Below are 18,516 nucleotides of genomic sequence, written 5' to 3'. Positions count from 1 at the left end.
TTGTATCTGTCCACATGACTACCGGTATATACCGTCAAAATGTATTTGAAGATGATGCTAGAAAGAAACTAGTTGCCTGTAAAAACATACCTTAAAAAGTGTCAAATTGATGTGTAGTGTTGCTTTAAAGACATGCCAGCCTATAATAAAATGAATAAAGTCAACCATCCACCCATTTGACTATTTTTGGCTCTTTCGGTTGGGTAGTACACACCAATTGTGTTGTGACCGTGCGCTGTGGTTGTGTTGGTTGTGTTGTAGCCATGGTGTTGGGTGGGCCGAGGCGTTTCAGCCTTTGCTGTTCTGGTAAGCTGCAGTGTTGGAGTTGAGGTCAACCTGAAAACTGTTAATGTTGAGCTGACATTGGGGTTATTTATTGTCGCCTTGCTGCGGCGTTTGGTCGGTATCTTTTGAGTGGCTTTGCTCCGAGTTTCCTGGTTGCTTGGCTGCTGTGCTGTGTCAGGCTTCTATGTCTGGGCTATTGACTGTGGATGACTTTGTTTTGGTGGTTGGTAAATGCGGTGCTTCTGATTTGTGTGAGCGAGACATGCCAGACCACCCACCCCCCCTCCCCCAACGCGGAGTCCTTGGTGAGAAGTTGAGTCCTCGCTTGGCCACGGCGACGATGGGGGTTGGGGGGTGGTGGGTGGTAAGCTCCCTCTGTGACAGACATTCCTTCGCCATGACTGAAATACTCCCGAATCTCCGGGAAAGAGGCAGGCGAGCGGACCAGTGACGAGAGCAGGCCTCCAAAAAACATCCCTGCATGAAATGTGGGATTTACGACCATAGACATGTATACGTAGACGCCGCCTCCACTGCTTCAGCCCGTTACCTCGGCGAAACGCGTCGCCGCCATATTGTTACAGGAGCGCTCTGACGCCAGAGGTCTGTCAAACGTGTTAAACAACCGCAAGTTGCCAGGAGCTGCGGTTTATCTGGATACAAATCACGATAACCTTTTACATTTCGCAAACCAATTTCATGGAGTATTCAAGGGTTTATGCGCTACGTGAAGTGTGTGAAAAAGATTTGCCTCTACATTACTTTGAATCTCGCAATTAAATCGCCAGTCATTCATGTGCATGGGTCTATGATAAACGCGCACCTGTCTTGCACAGCTCGTGCACTTTGAAAATACTGAGAAGCTCTATAAACTATCGAAATAGTGCTTCTTTAGTTACTACGTATTGACCATCATTAAGAGAAAGAGAATACATCAAATAGTGAAATACTGGTAGTCAGTGTGTTTTTCATAGTTTAATAGTTCCTTTTCAAGTATGTCCCAAGTTGCGAAATGACTATCTCAATACCAGAGTAAACCCGACTCTGTATAATTACATGTCAAACGTGAATCTCAAGAACATTACAGAGAGGAAGCTCCGGAATATGAGTGGAACAGCCTATACATTGCAACCCGCGAACTCTGAAAATGAAAGGCAAAGTAAGAATCGTGATATCCCCGAAATCAAAACCCTAAAGACAGAACTCTGAAAACGGAAGGCAAATCAAGAAATGTGATAACCCCGGAGCAAAACCCTAAAGACAGAATATTAATTAAATTATTATCGTGTACATTTTAATTTCGTTTTTATGGGGCAATAGCTGTAACTGGGAGGGGATACGTTTTGTCAGTTGAAAGCTGACCTATAGACAGAATCTCATTCCGTCTCATCACAAGACGTTTTAATTCAATTCCTTGTCGTTTTCAACCAATGGCTGCAGCAGGGTGTGTGTGGCTAGACTGCTGACAGTCAATATGCTAATAAGAGCCTTTCACACCTCTGTCAGCGGGAGGTGAGAATCAACACATCGCCCCCCTCTCCCCTCTTGGTCTGTATTCGGGAATTTCCGTGAATTTGCGGCAGACGGAAATTTCGGGGGAATGTCCGATAGCAACCAGGAATGCATATCATTCGCGGCAGTATCACAGCGTTTACGGGCCCGATAATCTTGCTTTTCGCGCAGTGCATGTGCTCTGCACTGGGACTCGCTCGACACAGATGTGACATGTACACACATGAAAGAGAGACGAGGAGGGAGGATCGTGCTGTTGTCATGGTTGCACGCACACACAGATGAGAAGTTGGCTGATGTGAACAGACATTCCTCTAGTCAGGGGGATTGTCAGAGTTCATTTTCAGCTCATTCAGCTTTCAGGAATCCATTGGTCTCTCTCTTTCTCCCTCTCTCTCTCTCTTTTCATTTCTCACTCTTCTCACTCCTCCTACTCTTCTTACCCCCACCCTGTGCTTCCTCTGTCCTCCTAGGAAATTGTGAGTTTGTGTGTGTATGTGTGTGTGTGTGTGTGTGTGTGTGTGTGTGTGTGTGTGTGTGTGTGTGTGACGACTGTGTGTATGTTTCTATAGTGAGTGTTTGTGTGTGTGTGTGTGAGTGTGTGTAGGCGGAGGTGAAGGGCTCGGGAGCACTAGGTCAGTCTCCGCTCTCCCTTTATGTCCAGATGGAGACATGCTCGGTCTAATCCCAGCAGACAGCCTCAGACAAAGAGAGACAGTCAGAGAGAGAGAGAGAGAGAGGGAGGGAGGGAGGGAGGGAGGGAGAGAGAGAGAGACGGAGGGAGAGAGAGAGAGTGCGCCGTGTACTTAACCACGTCCAAAGACTTCAAAACTCTGATGAGTCAACAGCTGGCCAGGACACTTCCTCTCCACGCACCCCTCTTCGCCACCTCCTTCTCGTCTCATTCATCTCTCACCTTCTGTGATTCACCTTCTCACATATTCACGTCACACATATACATTACACACACACACACACACAGACTGTACACAAACACACACTTAGTCTCTTCAACACATATACACAAGTGTCGCATAGGAAGACCGACAGAAAGGTGAAATCAGGGCTAATTGCTGTGAGAATATGTCTGTTGTGCAGCAACCCTGACGTCTGACAGACTTCCCTGACTGGGAGCCCCTGTCTGTGGCATGTCAGGAAAATGGGGTGAATCACCGGAGTGTTTCCCATTGAGTCAGGAGAGTGTGAGCAGTGTGTGTATGTGCCTTGAGTGTGTGAGCAGTGTGTGTATGTGCCCCCCCCACCCCATCCTGGCCCGGCCCGGTGACTTTGTGTGGGGAGCGCTTACGTTTGATCTCCGCCATTTATTAGGCGCGCTGTTCCTCTGCCTTGGCGTTAGCTGTTAGTGATCAGGTCGGCAGAGGCGTAGCCAATTCATGGCTGACTGTTCAACAGGGAGCATTGAAAAGAATGTGAGTCATCAGAAGGAGAGAGACAACAAAAGAAGGAGAACAAAGACTCCATGTTGTAACCTGTGTGTAAATAAAAGTGTTTCTCAAGCTTTTATGTCCACCGGTTAAATGTGGCAGAGCCTCTCTGAGAGATGAGCTGCAATGCTTTTGTACAATAAGCCTCACGGAACCCACTGAACACGGAACACACCAAAAACGGACCACACTGAACACACAGACAAAACAGAGCATTAAACACAGAATACGCAGAACACTGAACACACAGAACACTGAACAAACAGAACACTGAATTTACTGATGTTCAAACACTCCTGTGTTAACACTCCTTACTTATTTTTATACATCGTATATATTTATAACATATTATGTTTATGCATTGTGTGTATGAAATTTGATATTTCTTTTTCTCTGTGTCACATTGTTAAATATAGTAGGTATTTTGCCGGTGTTGATGTCTGTGTCACTCTGTCCACTGCTATCTTTGTATGTCCCTCTGGTCTGCCAATCCGTCCGTCCGTCTGTCCGTCTGTCTGCCTGCCTGCCTGTACACCTTCCTGTTTGTTTATCTCTGTCTGTCTGTTCCAGGGCTCGAGTCCCAAGCTGACAACCCGTTGCTCAGATATCTTGGAGGTTCGGCGCTGCAATCGTCTGGAGATGCCTGACAATGTCAACACGTTTGTTTTAAAGGTGAGACCGCGGAGACGCTCGCGGATGCTTGTTCCTCTGCTCTCTCCCTCTCTGTTGAGCAGAAGTCATTCCTCCTTTCCCTCTTGGCCTCTGATCAGCCACACGAAGAGCCTGGCTTTCTTTTTCCAATTCCTCGGAATATTTCCATGTCTATTTTTAGCTTTTTTTTCTTCTTTTTTTTTTTTTTTTAAGAATGAATGGCTCTCTGACCTCCCAAGTGACACTGATCATCTCCACTTGCAATTTTAATCCATTGGCCTTGTGTGTGTTTGTGTGTGTGTGTGCATCTTTGTTAATGTTTACATTTTTTGGGACATCGCTGTCTTAATGCCGGGTGTGTGTGTGTGTGTGAGAAACTTGTCATAATTCTCTTTCTCTCTGTTAAAGACAGTAGGTTTGTGCTTGTGCCTGCAGGTTAATCACTATCCAGGCAGTCTCATATTCGAGACAGAAAATGACCAGCAGGTTAGCTCCTGGACTACAGAACTGAAAGAATGTATCAACCACAGGTGAGTCCACACGTGTACTCTCTGCTGTTCATGGTTATTCTGGGACTTTGTATGCTGTAATTGCATTTGCATGCATGTGTGTGTGTGTTTGCGTGTGCGCAAGAGTGTGTGCGTGCATGCATGCAATGAGTGTGAGTATATGAGCTGTTTGTGTGTGTGTGTGTGTGTGTGTGTGCGCTCTGTGAGTGCGTGTGTGTGTATGTTTGTGTGTGTGTGTGTGTGAGCTGTTCAAGAGGAAGCTGGGGGAGGTCTCAGTGGGGGAATCTCAGGACCTTTCACATTTCTGCAGATGTCTGGAATTCTCTGTCTGACTTCCTCTTCTCAGACACACACACACACACACACACACACACACACACACACACACACACACACACAAAACTGTACAAACACAGCAGGAGACCAAGAGAAAAAGAAGGGGGAGGAGAGTTGGAGCTGACAGACCATAGAACAAAGCAGGCTTGAGAATCAGTAAAAGAATCGCTGTGATGAGAGAGAAAAGAAGAGAGAGAAATTAAGAAAGAAAGAAAGAAAGAAAGAAAAAGAGAGAGAGAAAGAGAATTAGAGTTGCAAGATGACGCAGACACACACAGAGAGCATTTGCAGAAATTAGCATGTGCTGCCTTCCTGTTATTGAGATTACTGAGAATTGAAGTCTGCAATTCAGCAGGATCTCAGCTGGCCTGCTTCTCTCTCTTGCTTTCCCCTGTTCTCTCTCTCTCCCTTTTTTTCACTCTTTTTCTCCCAAATCACGTTCAACCCTTTCTCTCTCTTTCTCTCTCTCTCTCTCTCGTCTATAGTGTAGGCCTTGTGTAGGATGGCGCTGGTGCTGGGGTATCACATACAATAACATTTTGCGTGTCCAAGAATTACAAGAGGCACTTCCTGACCAGACCAAGCCCCGAGGCTTTTGTGTGGGTTCCCTCCCGGCACTTCCTTTAGGCGCTGGCGTCCCATTTTGCTCTTCTCTCCCTTTCTCTCCTCCCTCGCTCCCTTCCTCTCTGCCCTCCTTCCCTTGCTCTGCACTGTTCGTTTTCTTCCTCGAGGACTCTGGCTCCGTCTTTGCCCTGCCTTCCTCCCCTTCTACTCTCCCTCTCTCTCTTCCTGTTGACCCCCTTCACCCCTGCCCCTAACCCCCCCCCCCCCCCGCCCCCGCCCCTCCTGCTTCTCCTCTTGATCTGAGCTACGCTTTTCTCTCTTTCTGGTGGAGAGTGTATAAAAATCATCTATACCAGTGTTAGCTTGTCCAGCTGTAGTTGGAGTAGCTGAGGTAGTATGCTGCCTCTGCTTTAGATGGAATGTACTGTAAATGTGCTTTAAAAAAAATTGCTAAGCGAATGGTTACTGAGTAATGGATGAGGCAAGGCCAGGTTGGCAATGAAAAAAAATTCGGCAACTCAGGTGTGAGACTTTTATTCAGCTTTATTCACAGCTTGTAACAAGTCCAAAGCTCTGTGAGGCTAGGCACTCTCTTATTATTTCAACAAAGCACATTTATTTGTAAAACACACACACACCCACACACACGTTGAAAAGTATGTAATGAATCATCTAGTTATTCATCAGTAATGTGTGTGTGTGTGTGTGTGTGTGTGTGTGTGTGTGTGTTTAGGTCCGACAGTGTGGATTTGGAGCTGCTATCTCCCTCTGTGGGAGACTCCAGTACAGGAATCAGGAGAGAAAGCTCTGAGTCTACAAGCCAGGGTGGGTATTCACTGGCAACCTGTAACCAGCAGGATTGAGATCAGACCTCACGTTCAGATCGCTGTGCTGCTCTGATCTCAACTCTCAGTGATCGTGTGGGTGAGGTTTCAGAGGTACTGCCATGAGGCGCATGAGCTGTCAGTCGCTGCAGAAAGTCTAGTTATTTGTCATTGAGGCAAAGCCTTGCTTAGGTTCAGTCATAGTTAAATTGAGAATTGTAATGTGGGAAGGACCTGTGGTTTCAGGGTGCACATCAGCAACATCGGCAAAATATTTTTTGATTTAAAAAAATGTAAATGAAAATTCACACACATTGCTTACTTTTATTATTTTTATACACATTAATAAGTAGGCCTATGACTGACATCATTTGACAGACTGTACATACAATATATCTGATATATATATGTGATCTGCGCCGACAACCCTCTGCTCTGAATGTCGCAGTGTGCAAAACTACAGCTGAAGGCAATAAAACCTTTCTGTTATCTCCTATCAGGGTCAAATTTAGGAATGGTGGTGCTAGGCTAAATGATCAAACTAGCATGCATTACCTACCCATGATGTAATCTGTAATTCTTTTATATTCTGCTCAAACCACGCTAGCTAGCTTGACAGCTAGCTTAATGTAACAGTTAGCTAACTAGGCAACCTGTCGCTTACTATCTTTCTTTTACGTTTAACAGCATGGAGTAAAATCGACACGTAGCCTACGCTGTTAACGCAGAATATCAGACATTTTTACATCCTATTTCTCTCCTTACTTGCCATCCACCTATATGTCTGGCATCTGTGCCGTCTGACTGACAAAAGAGAGGGTTGATCTGCAAAGTGGCTTTTGGCGATATCCATTGACGGTACGAATGGAAACCCCGTGAAACCTATGATGTTTGCAAGTTGCGTCATTTTATATACTCTACAACCACATACCAGTCTCTGCAAATAATGTAGGGTTATAAGGCCTACAGGAGGGAGCGAGAACGTGTTTTAGTCATCGTTTCAATTATGAAGACCGAGAAGTGTAGACTTGTTTGATACATTGTTGTAAATGGATGTGGTGAGATCAAGCCTTTGAAGTGTGTGTGTGTGTGTGTGTGTGTCAGTGTGTGTGTGTCAGTGTGTGTGTGCCAGTGTGTGTATCAGTGTGTTTGTACTCGGCAGTGAGAAGAGAATATCAAAACACTCATACATCCATGAACTGACTTGTCTGAAAATATACACTGTTCGCTCCCTTGTAAGACATCCTACCTTCTAACCCCCCCCCCCCCCCCTCTCCCGCACCCCCACTCTCCAGGCTCTCCACCTTTCTCCCCACCGGAGCGGGTGTACCACAAGACGCATCATTTCCTGTCGTCGTACCCCTGGTTCCATGGGCCCATCTCGCGGGTGAAGGCAGCCTACCTGGTGCAGAGCTCGGGCCTGGAGGGCCACGGCGTGTTCCTTGTGCGGCAGAGCGAGACGCGGCGCGGGGACTACGTCCTTACGTTCAACTACCAGGGTAAAGCCAAGGTAAGGGACCAGCCTCTGCTGGAGGTGGGAGAAAAGATTCATCCCAGATATGACTGAATATCATACATTTGTATTTCAAAGCAGCATGATATTGTATTGGAATTGAATAGGTCCCAAGGGGCTAAATCACTAATAGCTGGAGGCTGAGTCCCCAGACAACGTCACCCACCTGTGGCTTAGTAATAAATAGGGCACCTTTGCTTTGCACATTTTATGAGCTCCTGGCTTGTGCCAAGTCTTTTCTCTCCCCCTTCCTTGGTTTGATTTTTTTGCCACATGTGAAACAACCCAAAACTGTGGCAACATTTGTTGCTGGCTCATCTATTTAACAGACAGCCACCTGGACTGTTTATGGAAATACCACCATCAACTTGGAAACCCTAAAAACAAACCTAATCTGAAAGCGCAAAAAAAAGTGCAGCCCATGATTCTAATCCGGTACGCTTTTTTGTCAAATTCAGCAAATTGCTCCTCGAGGTCCCCTTGCTGCCTGTTCTGTTTGTGTGCTCACAGAACTGGTGTTCGTACACAATCCTGGCTCTATAGATGGTAAACAAACAAAGTGGCTCGGACCACGGCATAAATAATTCCAGCCAATCAACCCATTGCTGCAGGAGGGGTGTAATTTGACGAGCTGTTGAGCTCTTATATGAGCTCTGTAACTAGACCTTAGGTGCGGCGTATATGATCATACGTGCAAAGTCAAACTGAAAGGTTCCATTCGTTTGAACATGCTTTCAAATCTTTCAGATCTGAAAAAGGTTTCATAGTCCTTGTGAGAAAGGCCCGAGCCGGCCATCTCACCATGTGGGATGTAGGCTTCTGGATAGTGGTTGCAGGCAGGCAGGAGAACACACAGCGCAGGAGACAGTGGTTTCTTATAAAAATACCGCGTATATTTATTTACAAACGGGACTCGAAAACCCCAAAATCATATATACAAAACACAGAGGGACTTGAACCCCAAAAATATAAAGACAAACACTAGGGTAATCACAACCCCAAAACAAAGACACATACACTGAGCAGAACTAAAGCTTTAAAACAGACAAGGTACAACTGTGTCACACAGGTTTGTCTAGTACCTTGTCTCAGCTTCTCTGCAGCCTGTTCAGTCTGTCTCTTGCACCATAATGAGGTGCACCTTTTAACCAGGTAGTCCAGGGGCCAATTAGGCCCAATCAGTCCCAATTGGATCCGTCCACAGGTGCAGGGGAACAAAGTGAGAAGGGGGAGGGACTTCAACTTTTCACATTTCCCTCCCCTTCTGAAGTCTCGCCACATGAGTGGCGGGACAAGTCGGCCATCCCGTTCTGGCTCCACCTGCGGCTCCAGCTCCTGCTGCTGCTCCCGCTCCGGCTGCCGATCCAGCTCCAGCCACTGCTGCTGCTCCAGCTCCAGCTCCAGCTCCAGCTGAGCCGCCGGTGGTAGGCCCTCTCCTGCCAGTGCCAGTCTCCTTACTGCTTGCTTTCCACCCAGTGTCTCCGTTAGCGTACCATCCCACCGCTGCCACCAAATGTGAGAAAGGCCCGAGCCGGCCATCTCACCATGTGGGATGTAGGCTTCTGGATCGTGGTTGCAGGCAGGCAGGAGAACACACAGCGCAGGAGACAGTGGTTTCTTATAAAAATACCGCGTATATTTATTTACAAACGGGACTCGAAAACCCCAAAATCATATATACAAAACACAGAGGGACTTGAACCCCAAAAATATAAAGACAAACACTAGGGTAATCACAACCCCAAAACAAAGAAACATACACTGAGCAGAACTAAAGCTTTAAAACAGACAAGGTACAACTGTGTCACACAGGTTTGTCTAGTACCTTGTCTCAGCTTCTCTGCAGCCTGTTCAGTCTGTCTCTTGCACCATAATGAGGTGCACCTTTTAACCAGGTAGTCCAGGGGCCAATTAGGCCCAATCAGTCCCAATTGGATCCGTCCACAGGTGCAGGGGAACAAAGTGAGAAGGGGGAGGGACTTCAACTTTTCACAGTCCTCCAGCAGGACCTTCAGATCCTGAGATACAGTCTTCATGGCAAAACCCAGCATCAACATCAGTCTGACTGGATGAGACAATAAAAATCTCCGTCTGCAACTTGACAGACTAGTCCTTTTGGAAGTATATCTGCAAACGGGAAACTTCACTACTGCACAAACAATTTGACAATTCTGACTGATTTTACGTCTTGTAATGGCACAGGAGAAGGGGTCAGATATATATCTTTGTTTTTCCAGCATGTGGTTATATATGCTCGGTTTCTTTCCAGCATCCTGTTCAATAGCCACCCTTTTATACATTCCAGAGGCAGCAACTGCTTATGAAATCGTCCAAGTTCTTGGCCTACAGCTTTAGGACAACTGACCTTAAATAAGTGTCTGCACTTTTCCAAACTCTTGAAACCTATTCGATAATGCTTAGTTGTAGACTTCAACAGAGTTTTGTTGTTTTAAATGAAATGCATTGAACGTCACTCTAGAGGCACACATCTGAGAAGCGCTAGTGGTCCCGCGGACCTGCAGCTACAGTGTGACCTTTGTGTTGTTTGGCGCCACACTTTCCTGGCTAAGGGAGCTGGAGCAGCGCAGCGCTGGGACCCACTTGGGATGCGTGGTTTGCATAGTTTAATCCTGCAATGTTTAGAGAACTCATTTCCTGTCTTACCTCTCTATGAAATGTCCTCTGTAACCTCTCCTTTTCTCCACCCCCCCCCCCCCCCCCTTCTCTCTCTCTCTCTCTCCACTCCTTCCCTGCTCCTTCATTATATTTTTCTATTTCCTGTCCTCCCTCCCTCCCGTCCTCTCTGCTGTTCTTCTCTGCAGCACCTGCGTCTGTCGTTGACGGAGTGGGGTCAGTGTCGCGTGCAGCATCTGCGCTTCCCCTCAGTCATGGACATGCTCAGTCACTTCCGCCTCTACCCCATCCCCCTGGAGTGCGGTGCCGCCTGCGATGTCACACTCTCCAGCTACGTGGTGGCCAGTGCCACCTCAGCAGGTACTGTAGCCCCACCACACGTGCACACACACACACATTATATATATATTAATAAATATACACACACACACACACACACACACACACAAACATACTAACAAACATAAACACACACACACACACACACAAACATACTATATAAAATATACACACACACACAAACATACTAACACACACACACACACACACACAAAGCATGCCTGCTAAGTTGCCAGGAACTAAATGTAGAAACGCATGCAGGAGAGAACTGGAAGTAGAACTTGTTTTCTGAAGAGGGTTGCTGTATGTGTTACTGAGATACAGCTGGTCTGTGTGAGACCAGGGGCATCAAGGGCAGGATTCCCACTTCTGTCTTGTGGTTTAGACAGCTACTGAGCACTTCTGAGAATTCATGCAGGTTACAGACGCACACACCAACACACACACACACACGCGCACTCCCTTTTGCTCTCTATTGTTATGCTCTGTGTCTCACACAGACATGCACTTGCGCAAGCACACACACTCACCAGGCACTTTCAAAACCTGTCTCTTATATGTGTGTGTGTGTGTGTGTGTGTGTGTGTGTGTGTGTGTGTGTGTGTGTGTGTGGTCTATCCGCTCACAGGTCAGAATTCCCCGGCAGTGCTGGTGCCCTTCTCCCTGCACCGCTGGAGCTCCGAACCCAGCCTGGCGCTGGGCAACGCGCCCAGCCGCTCCTGCCTCTCCCCCTCCGTCAACCCCTTCTCCTCCGCCCTGGCTCCTTCGGGGTCAGCCCCGCACCATCGACCCGCGCACCTTCAGCGCCCCCCTGCCCTTCCGGATCGGCCCGCCCCACCACCCCTCCGCCGGAGCGAGTCAGTGGGCCGTCGACCGATGCTGCAACGCCACACCAACCCCCTATCCCCCCTCCTGCCCCAGAGGGACTCAGACTACGAACTGGAGCCCCCGGACAGGGGTCGCAAGCGAGCCATCGACAACCAGTACATGTTTCTCTGACAGCGAGCCATAGAAAGGCCTCCACAGCATGTAGATTCAGACCAGTGAACCCACACAGAGACGCCTACAGTCTGCACTTAACACGTGTGGGGGAGGGGGGGGGGGGGGGGGGGGTTGGGGGGGGCAAGACAGCTGAGACAAGTTGCCCCTGTGCCCTTAACAGGATGTCTCTGCTGAGGCATCGACATACAGCACTTGTACCATAGACGGGGGGGATGCAAGAGACCTGTCAGCGATCACTTCCCCTCCCCGCTGACAGGTGGAGCTGCTGAGCCTGGATGGGGAGGGGGAACTCGAGCGGCACACAGTGACATTGTTGTGGCGTGGCTCCATTGGCACACAAGAGTAGGTGCACACCATTGGTGTGTACATGTGCGTGTGTATGTTTGGGTGTATACACGTGTGTATGTATGCGTTGTGTATGTGGTGTTTGAGTGAGCGATTGCCAGACTTGACTCAGGATTGCACCTGCGTCTCATATTGACATTGGCGTCTCCATGAATGTATTTTCCTTTTTGAGTATTACAGTCAGTTTTTGCTATTGCTACAATTTCACTGCAAACAGCAAGAGATGTGCTTGCATTCTGAGGACGTGGGAACCCAGAGCGAGGCCTTGAGGCTTGGGGCGGAGGAGAATCCCATAGTCCTCAATAACCCACCTCCTCTGACACACACACACACACACACACACACACGCAGACGTGTAGCAAACCACAGAGGCATACACTTTATTTTAAAGTGAATCTGAAGCTCACTCAAGCAAGAACACAATATAGTATGGCTCAGTTCAGGGATTATTTAGGCTGCAAATGATTATTGCAAGATATGACAGCTCACAGCAATAAGCATTGATAACCAAACCAGTATGAACAGTATGGGCCTGTTGCACAACCTATAGATGCTCTTATGCTTACCAATATCAGGCTCTCCAGGGGATCAAAAGCCTGTCAGCAATGAACAATTATAATTCACCCATTCAATTTATATATATATTTGAATATTTAGTATAGTTTACGTGTTAGAATATTGGACAAATGCTGTTGCATTTGATTTTGTTTCCTTTAAAAGGTCCACACAGGCTCAACATTGATGTCCTCCCAACATCTGATAGCCTTTGTGGAATCCTAACTCCATAGTTCATGTAAGCTACTGTTTTGGTTTACCCTTTATTGTTGAGTTAAACATTCCTCTTTTGTATAGTCTAACCAAATGTTGCTTCAGTGTTCAAGCACTAGTTCTCTTCCATACTTGTATTAACAGTAAATGTCTGTCTGTCGCTTAACACTAACACAGCTAAGAAATGTCCCAAAAAATAAATAATAAAAATAATTCATGCAGGTCACAGCCAACACCTATTCTGCCAATGTCGTCGTTCTATTTAAATGTTTCTGTTTTAAATATCAGAACAGTTCGAACTAAGCAGCTTGGTTGATGCCTTGACAAGATTGAATTTGATTGTTGGTTGAGCCCAAGGTAGAAAAAACTGTCACGCCTCTCCCCTCCACACTCCGTCTGGTATTATGAGGGCCACGTTAACCCGTTTTTTTCCCTGTACATCGATCTAGTGTGCGGACGCTCCAAATCAAATTCAGCTGTTTAAGATCAAACGCCTTAAGCAGAATGCTTTTTATTGAGTCTTAATTCTGCCTTAATCAACCACACGCACCAGTGCAGCCAAAAGCACTCAGATGATCCCCCCCCCCATCTCTTCAGCTTGTGTCTTGTGCACACGCAAAACGCAACGGCAGTCTTTGTGTGTGTCATGATCTGGAAGAGCCCTACCACTCCTACAGGCTTTAATCTGAATCTGCTCTGGATACTTGTATTGTTTTCTTTGACATTGTGTGGTGAATTATCTTGGAACCTTGCACCATTGCCACACCAGCACTGCACTGCCTTGTATAAGCACATCCAAAACAACTCTCATCTGTTCAAACCACGTGTGCCTTTCGCCCGTCTTTGAACAGTGCATATTTCAGATAACAAGTTCATGGCTGAACGAGTGTTTTGATCTGGCTCACAAACACCATGAATAATTGCATTAACATGTGTTTGCAGCTGTTACAGAAATACAAATGCAAACTGTACCTGTGTATTACTACCTCGTTCATAAATGTTCTAGATTGCTAAGCACCATGAACCCACACACTGAAGTGGGGAACAGGTGAATCAGCATCCACCACATCAGTGTTGGTGATTTGTATTTTCAATTTTTTTATAGTTTTTTTTGACACAAAGGGTCTGTTGCAATGTCAAAATGCCGCCAGTAAGCACCCACTCCTCTCACATGCTAATATGTGTTAGCAGAACTAGCATCCCAGCACACACTGCAATAGACCCAGAATGTCTTTTATATCTAAAAACAAAACACTTATGTTTGTTCCTCAAAAAAAAGCCCATTGATCATGGTGTTTTTGTGAAGACAATTTGTACAGAGAACGTGACTCATCACCTCCACAGTATCTAATTGACAATGATTAGGAAAAGTTTCAACTCAGTAGTCATTGCTGGCCCTGCTTCTGAGCTGTCTGTCATCTTGTCAAAGAAGCTCCCTAGGTGGAGCTCCACTCTCCCTCTCCCAGTCTGAAAGCCAGTCTCCCTGAAAGGTCAAACACGATGAATGTATACCTTCTCTATACTGTTGATTCTAGAAGACCACTGTAAAATCCCTCTCTTGCCCTCATTCCCTTGGCTTACTTAACCAGAAAACACCCTCCTGTTTAACCTATTAATCATATTTTAATCTTACTTTTCATGTAGTTCTATGCATTTAAATTATACCAACTGTATATTTGTGCTTTATTTTTTTTCTATGATTTCTAAAAAAATAAATGTTATTGCTAAAAATGGTCAAATGAGTGGTTGTTCAAGACAAGGATGTGTGGGATCTTCTCAAAGAAGTTCGCTGCTGACCTCTTGTGGATAAAAATGTAATTTCTTCATTCTTCATTTCTGAGTTTTCTGACTGCCTCACACAATTCTGTCTTTCAATATCAACTAAAGGCTACCGTGAGTGTTACATTTGTAACCTTCAATATCAAAGTAAACAATAGGTGCTATGGTGAAGGTTGTTATGTGATGAACAGTGATGCCGGTAATGCGGTACTTAGTAACGCGCTACTCTAATTTTATCACTTTTTTCAGTAACGAGTAATCAAACGCGTTAATATTTCCAAACCAGTAATCATATTAAAGTTACTTGTCAAAGTCACAGTCAAAGTTACTTGTCAAAGTCACTGTGTGTTACTATTTTGTCATTAATAGTAAATTATATATTTGATTTCTTCTTGCGTCTCTGGGAGTGAAGTCATGTAGTCTTTGCGACAATTAAGTCACGTATTCAGCATGAGAGTCACGTCACGCTTATATACATAGCATCATATATGTCTATGCATAGCGCTGCTGAAGTCAAGCCTGATGAGTATGTCAATTAAAGATGGAAATATTAAGGTTCGTTGCACACTCTGTGCTGGTGGCAACAAAGTGCTGTCAAGTTTCAAAAACACAACTTCTAATTTAAAGAAATATTTGGAGCCGCAGCACAGCACTGTAAAACTAACAGAGCAAATCCCACAAGGTGGTAAGATTCAGAGAGCAGGAGGTCCCCCGCCACCCAAGCAACAAAAACTTGACTTCGGTGCCAAACCAGTTAGTGGGGGAGAGTTGAAAAAGTTGGTCGGGCAGTATGTTGTAGAGGAAATGCTGCCCTTAAACACAGTTGACTCGCCCGCATTTCGTGCATTAATCAATAAGATCCCTACTGTCAATGAGGGGCTGCCTCACAGAACAGCCTTTTCCTACATAGAGAAGGAGTTTACAGAGATGCAGATACATTTGAAGGCCGTACTGAATGAGGTTGAGTTTGTGTCCACTACCGTGGATATTTAGACCTCTAACAATTAAAGTTATATCGGAGTAACGCTCCACTTGATCAGTAGATCCACCTTAGAGCGCCAGAAGGCTGCATTGGCATGTCGGAGAATTCGTGGTACACACACATAGTAGCCTATGATGTTATTGGTGCAGAAATAGACAACATTCACTCTTCATATGGACTACTCAACAAAGTAGTTGCAACAGTGACTGATAATGGATCCAACTTTGTCAAGGCGTTTAAAGTTGGCAAGTTTTTATGCTATAAAGAGAATTGCAGATATCCCCATGAGTGAGCTGAATACTCTGTGTGTCAAGCTTGGAGTTAAGTGCTTCATATACAAAGAGTACCAGTTCCTGCCTGAGTACTGCACTGCCATGAAGCCTCTGACTGCAGCACTGGACATTTTGCAAGGCGACTGTCCTTATGGGACTTTACTTCCCACACTTGAAATTCTGATGCAGAAGACCCTGGCTGTGAAATATTCCCTCTCCAGGATGACTGCAGGCCTTCCAGATGCCATAATGCAGGTATGTTACACTCCGACACACTGTGGAGTGGATAAAAAGTGTATAAAGAAAAGACATGGACACCTTGCTGCTTTCCTCAGGTCGGTAGCTGTAATGATTTCAGAACGTAGCTATGTCCTGCATTAGTATAGGTAGCAGCACATTCCCCACACAGGTAGCTTCCTCTAGTGATCACCAATTAAACTACATATGAAACAATGCTCGGTACAGTGCATTCACATTACATTTATATTAACAATACATTCACAATGCTTGACACAATGTGTTTTAGTTGCTGTATTAATTTCCAATTACTACATATACTCCGTCTTTGAATCAAGTAAACATTTCTTGCATCACACTATTTATGTACATGGTGTAACGGTTCTATTGCAGTCAGGGACGGAGACGGATTTGCAGCTTTTCAACTTTATTCTGATGATAAACAAACAACGGATGACATACGAGTATCGCTGACAGGCATATTTCTTCTGTCTCGCTATATACACATTATCACACAAAAGCAAACCAGTGCACAAACAAACAATTAAAACAACAATGCACGCATAACACACACATGTTGGCATTGGAGCGTCATACCTGATGATAAACAAACAACGGATGACATACGAGTATCTGCACAAGTGAAACAAAATAGAAAACACGTCAGGTTCAGTATGGCTATTAGTATACTATTCTATATTTAGCTAGCTTCGGAACGTGAGTAGTGGAAGGTTCCCAGTGTTCTAGCTTGCTAATCTCCGTGTGAACAATGACCTCGTGTTCAAGAAATATTATATAATCAAACTTTCTGCCCATTAACAAACTTACATTACAAACCATCACATTACATACTTATTATAGAAAATACAAATTACATGTCGAACTTCTCGACATTTATTGCATCTAGCTATCTAAAAATGTACAAATTGTGATGGTCATTTTTCGTTATGGACCTACCGCTGACAGGCATATTTCTTCTGTCTGATTATGACAACGACATATGAATATAATAACTTGCAGACCTGCAGTACGTCACATCCCCAAAGGTGGCTTCAAAACACCAACAGTAATAAAACACGCTTATTTATGGCGAAACTCAAACTCTATTTACATTTAATCTATTTGCATTTATAACTCCGTTACACATGGAACAAAAATATTCATTATCATCGCAAAAGAAGAATAAAACGAATACAAATGTCTCAGTAAGTAACCTAAAACAAAATTAAATCCATAATATTGATCCCACATTAGGCATGGCTTGCAAATAATTCAATGACATAATAAATTGTAGGCCTTGTAGGCATAAACATATGAATTATATTTTTCAGGCTATCCAGACACGTTTTGCCGGTGTGCTGGAAGACAGAGATGCTCTTCTCGCAGCTGCCAGTTGTCCAAAATTCAAATTCCGATGGCTGAGAGATGCAGGTAGGAGGGAGCGAGTAAAAGAGCTTCTGACAGCAGAGTGCCACCGCACAACTGCTCCTGCAGCACAGAGCCCTGCCAGTCTGCCCACCACATCTGACAGCCAAGGTGAGATGGACTTTTTCACTTTTGAGGCAGAGCCAGAGGAGACCTACTCTGCAGGAAATTAAGTCATGGACTACCTGAGGTCAGCCTATGACCTTCAGATTCTGAATCAGTTTTTTAACATAAAGAAAATGTTCTTGAAGTATAACACTCCAACCCCATCAAGTGCTCCTGTGGAGCAGCTTTTCAGTCTGGGAGGTTTGGTGCTCACTCCTAGAAGAAATAGACTTTCTGACAGAGGTTTGAGAAGCTTCTGTTAATGAGGTACAACCACTGGTTTACTCGCCCCACTCCACTGTTCCACTCATAAGTTACTAGTCATAACATGCGATTACAGAATAAGATTAGGCCAAAGTTACAAATGTAAATGAAATACATTAAATGTAAATGTATGTGGTGCAATACACTTGTTTTGTTTTGTAAAACCAAAAAAAAAAAAAAGTATATAAAAAAATATTTATGTTAAGTGAATTCAAGAAAGACTGTCTTTATTTTATTTTTTATAAAAACATGTATTTTTTCAAGAAATCGTTTTTAAGATCAAATTAAAATGTCAGGAGATAAATTGTACATTGTTGTTGTGATCATTACTGTAAAAAAAAAAAATGCACTTCTAATAAAGTGAAGGTAGGCAAAACCGGTTGTCACTCATTTTTATGTTGAGGTGGCGGGGGTGTTGTCGGCAGTTGCTGAATGTAACTACAAAAGTAACTTGTAATCTAACCTATTTACTTTTAAAATCAAGTAATCTGTAAAGTAACTAAGTTACTATTTAAAGGAGTAATCAGTAATCCAATTACTTTTTCAAAGTAACCGTGGCAACTATGGTGCCAGATTCTGATGACTTTCTATGAAAATAGTTACAATAACACTCAGCAGAAGTTACACACTAAACGCTGTAATGCCTGTCACACTTTCCACTACCAAACGAGTACAGAATAGAATTTCTCTTCAGTATTTCGCTTTACCATTACTGAATTTCCATT

General features: G+C 44.7%; 1 protein-coding gene across 1 annotated transcript in view; it reads left to right on the top strand.

The window, feature by feature from the left end:
* Positions 1-11,636, top strand: part of sh2b3 (SH2B adaptor protein 3) — a 33,817-nt gene extending 22,181 nt beyond the window's left edge. The window contains exons 3-8 of the mRNA XM_080853126.1: positions 3,813-3,914; positions 4,329-4,423; positions 6,036-6,127; positions 7,422-7,636; positions 10,462-10,633; positions 11,241-11,636. Coding sequence (XP_080709252.1) covers positions 3,813-3,914; positions 4,329-4,423; positions 6,036-6,127; positions 7,422-7,636; positions 10,462-10,633; positions 11,241-11,611 — 1,047 coding nt within the window. The 3' untranslated portion in view covers positions 11,612-11,636. The remainder of the gene's footprint in view (positions 1-3,812; positions 3,915-4,328; positions 4,424-6,035; positions 6,128-7,421; positions 7,637-10,461; positions 10,634-11,240) is intronic.
* The last annotated feature ends 6,880 nt before the right edge of the window (positions 11,637-18,516 follow it).

Source organism: Sprattus sprattus, assembly GCF_963457725.1.
Source record: "Sprattus sprattus genome assembly, chromosome: 15".
Lineage (NCBI taxonomy): Eukaryota > Metazoa > Chordata > Actinopteri > Clupeiformes > Clupeidae > Sprattus > Sprattus sprattus.
The sequence above is the reverse complement of the archived record's forward strand: the minus strand, read 5'-3'. Positions and strand labels throughout refer to the sequence as shown.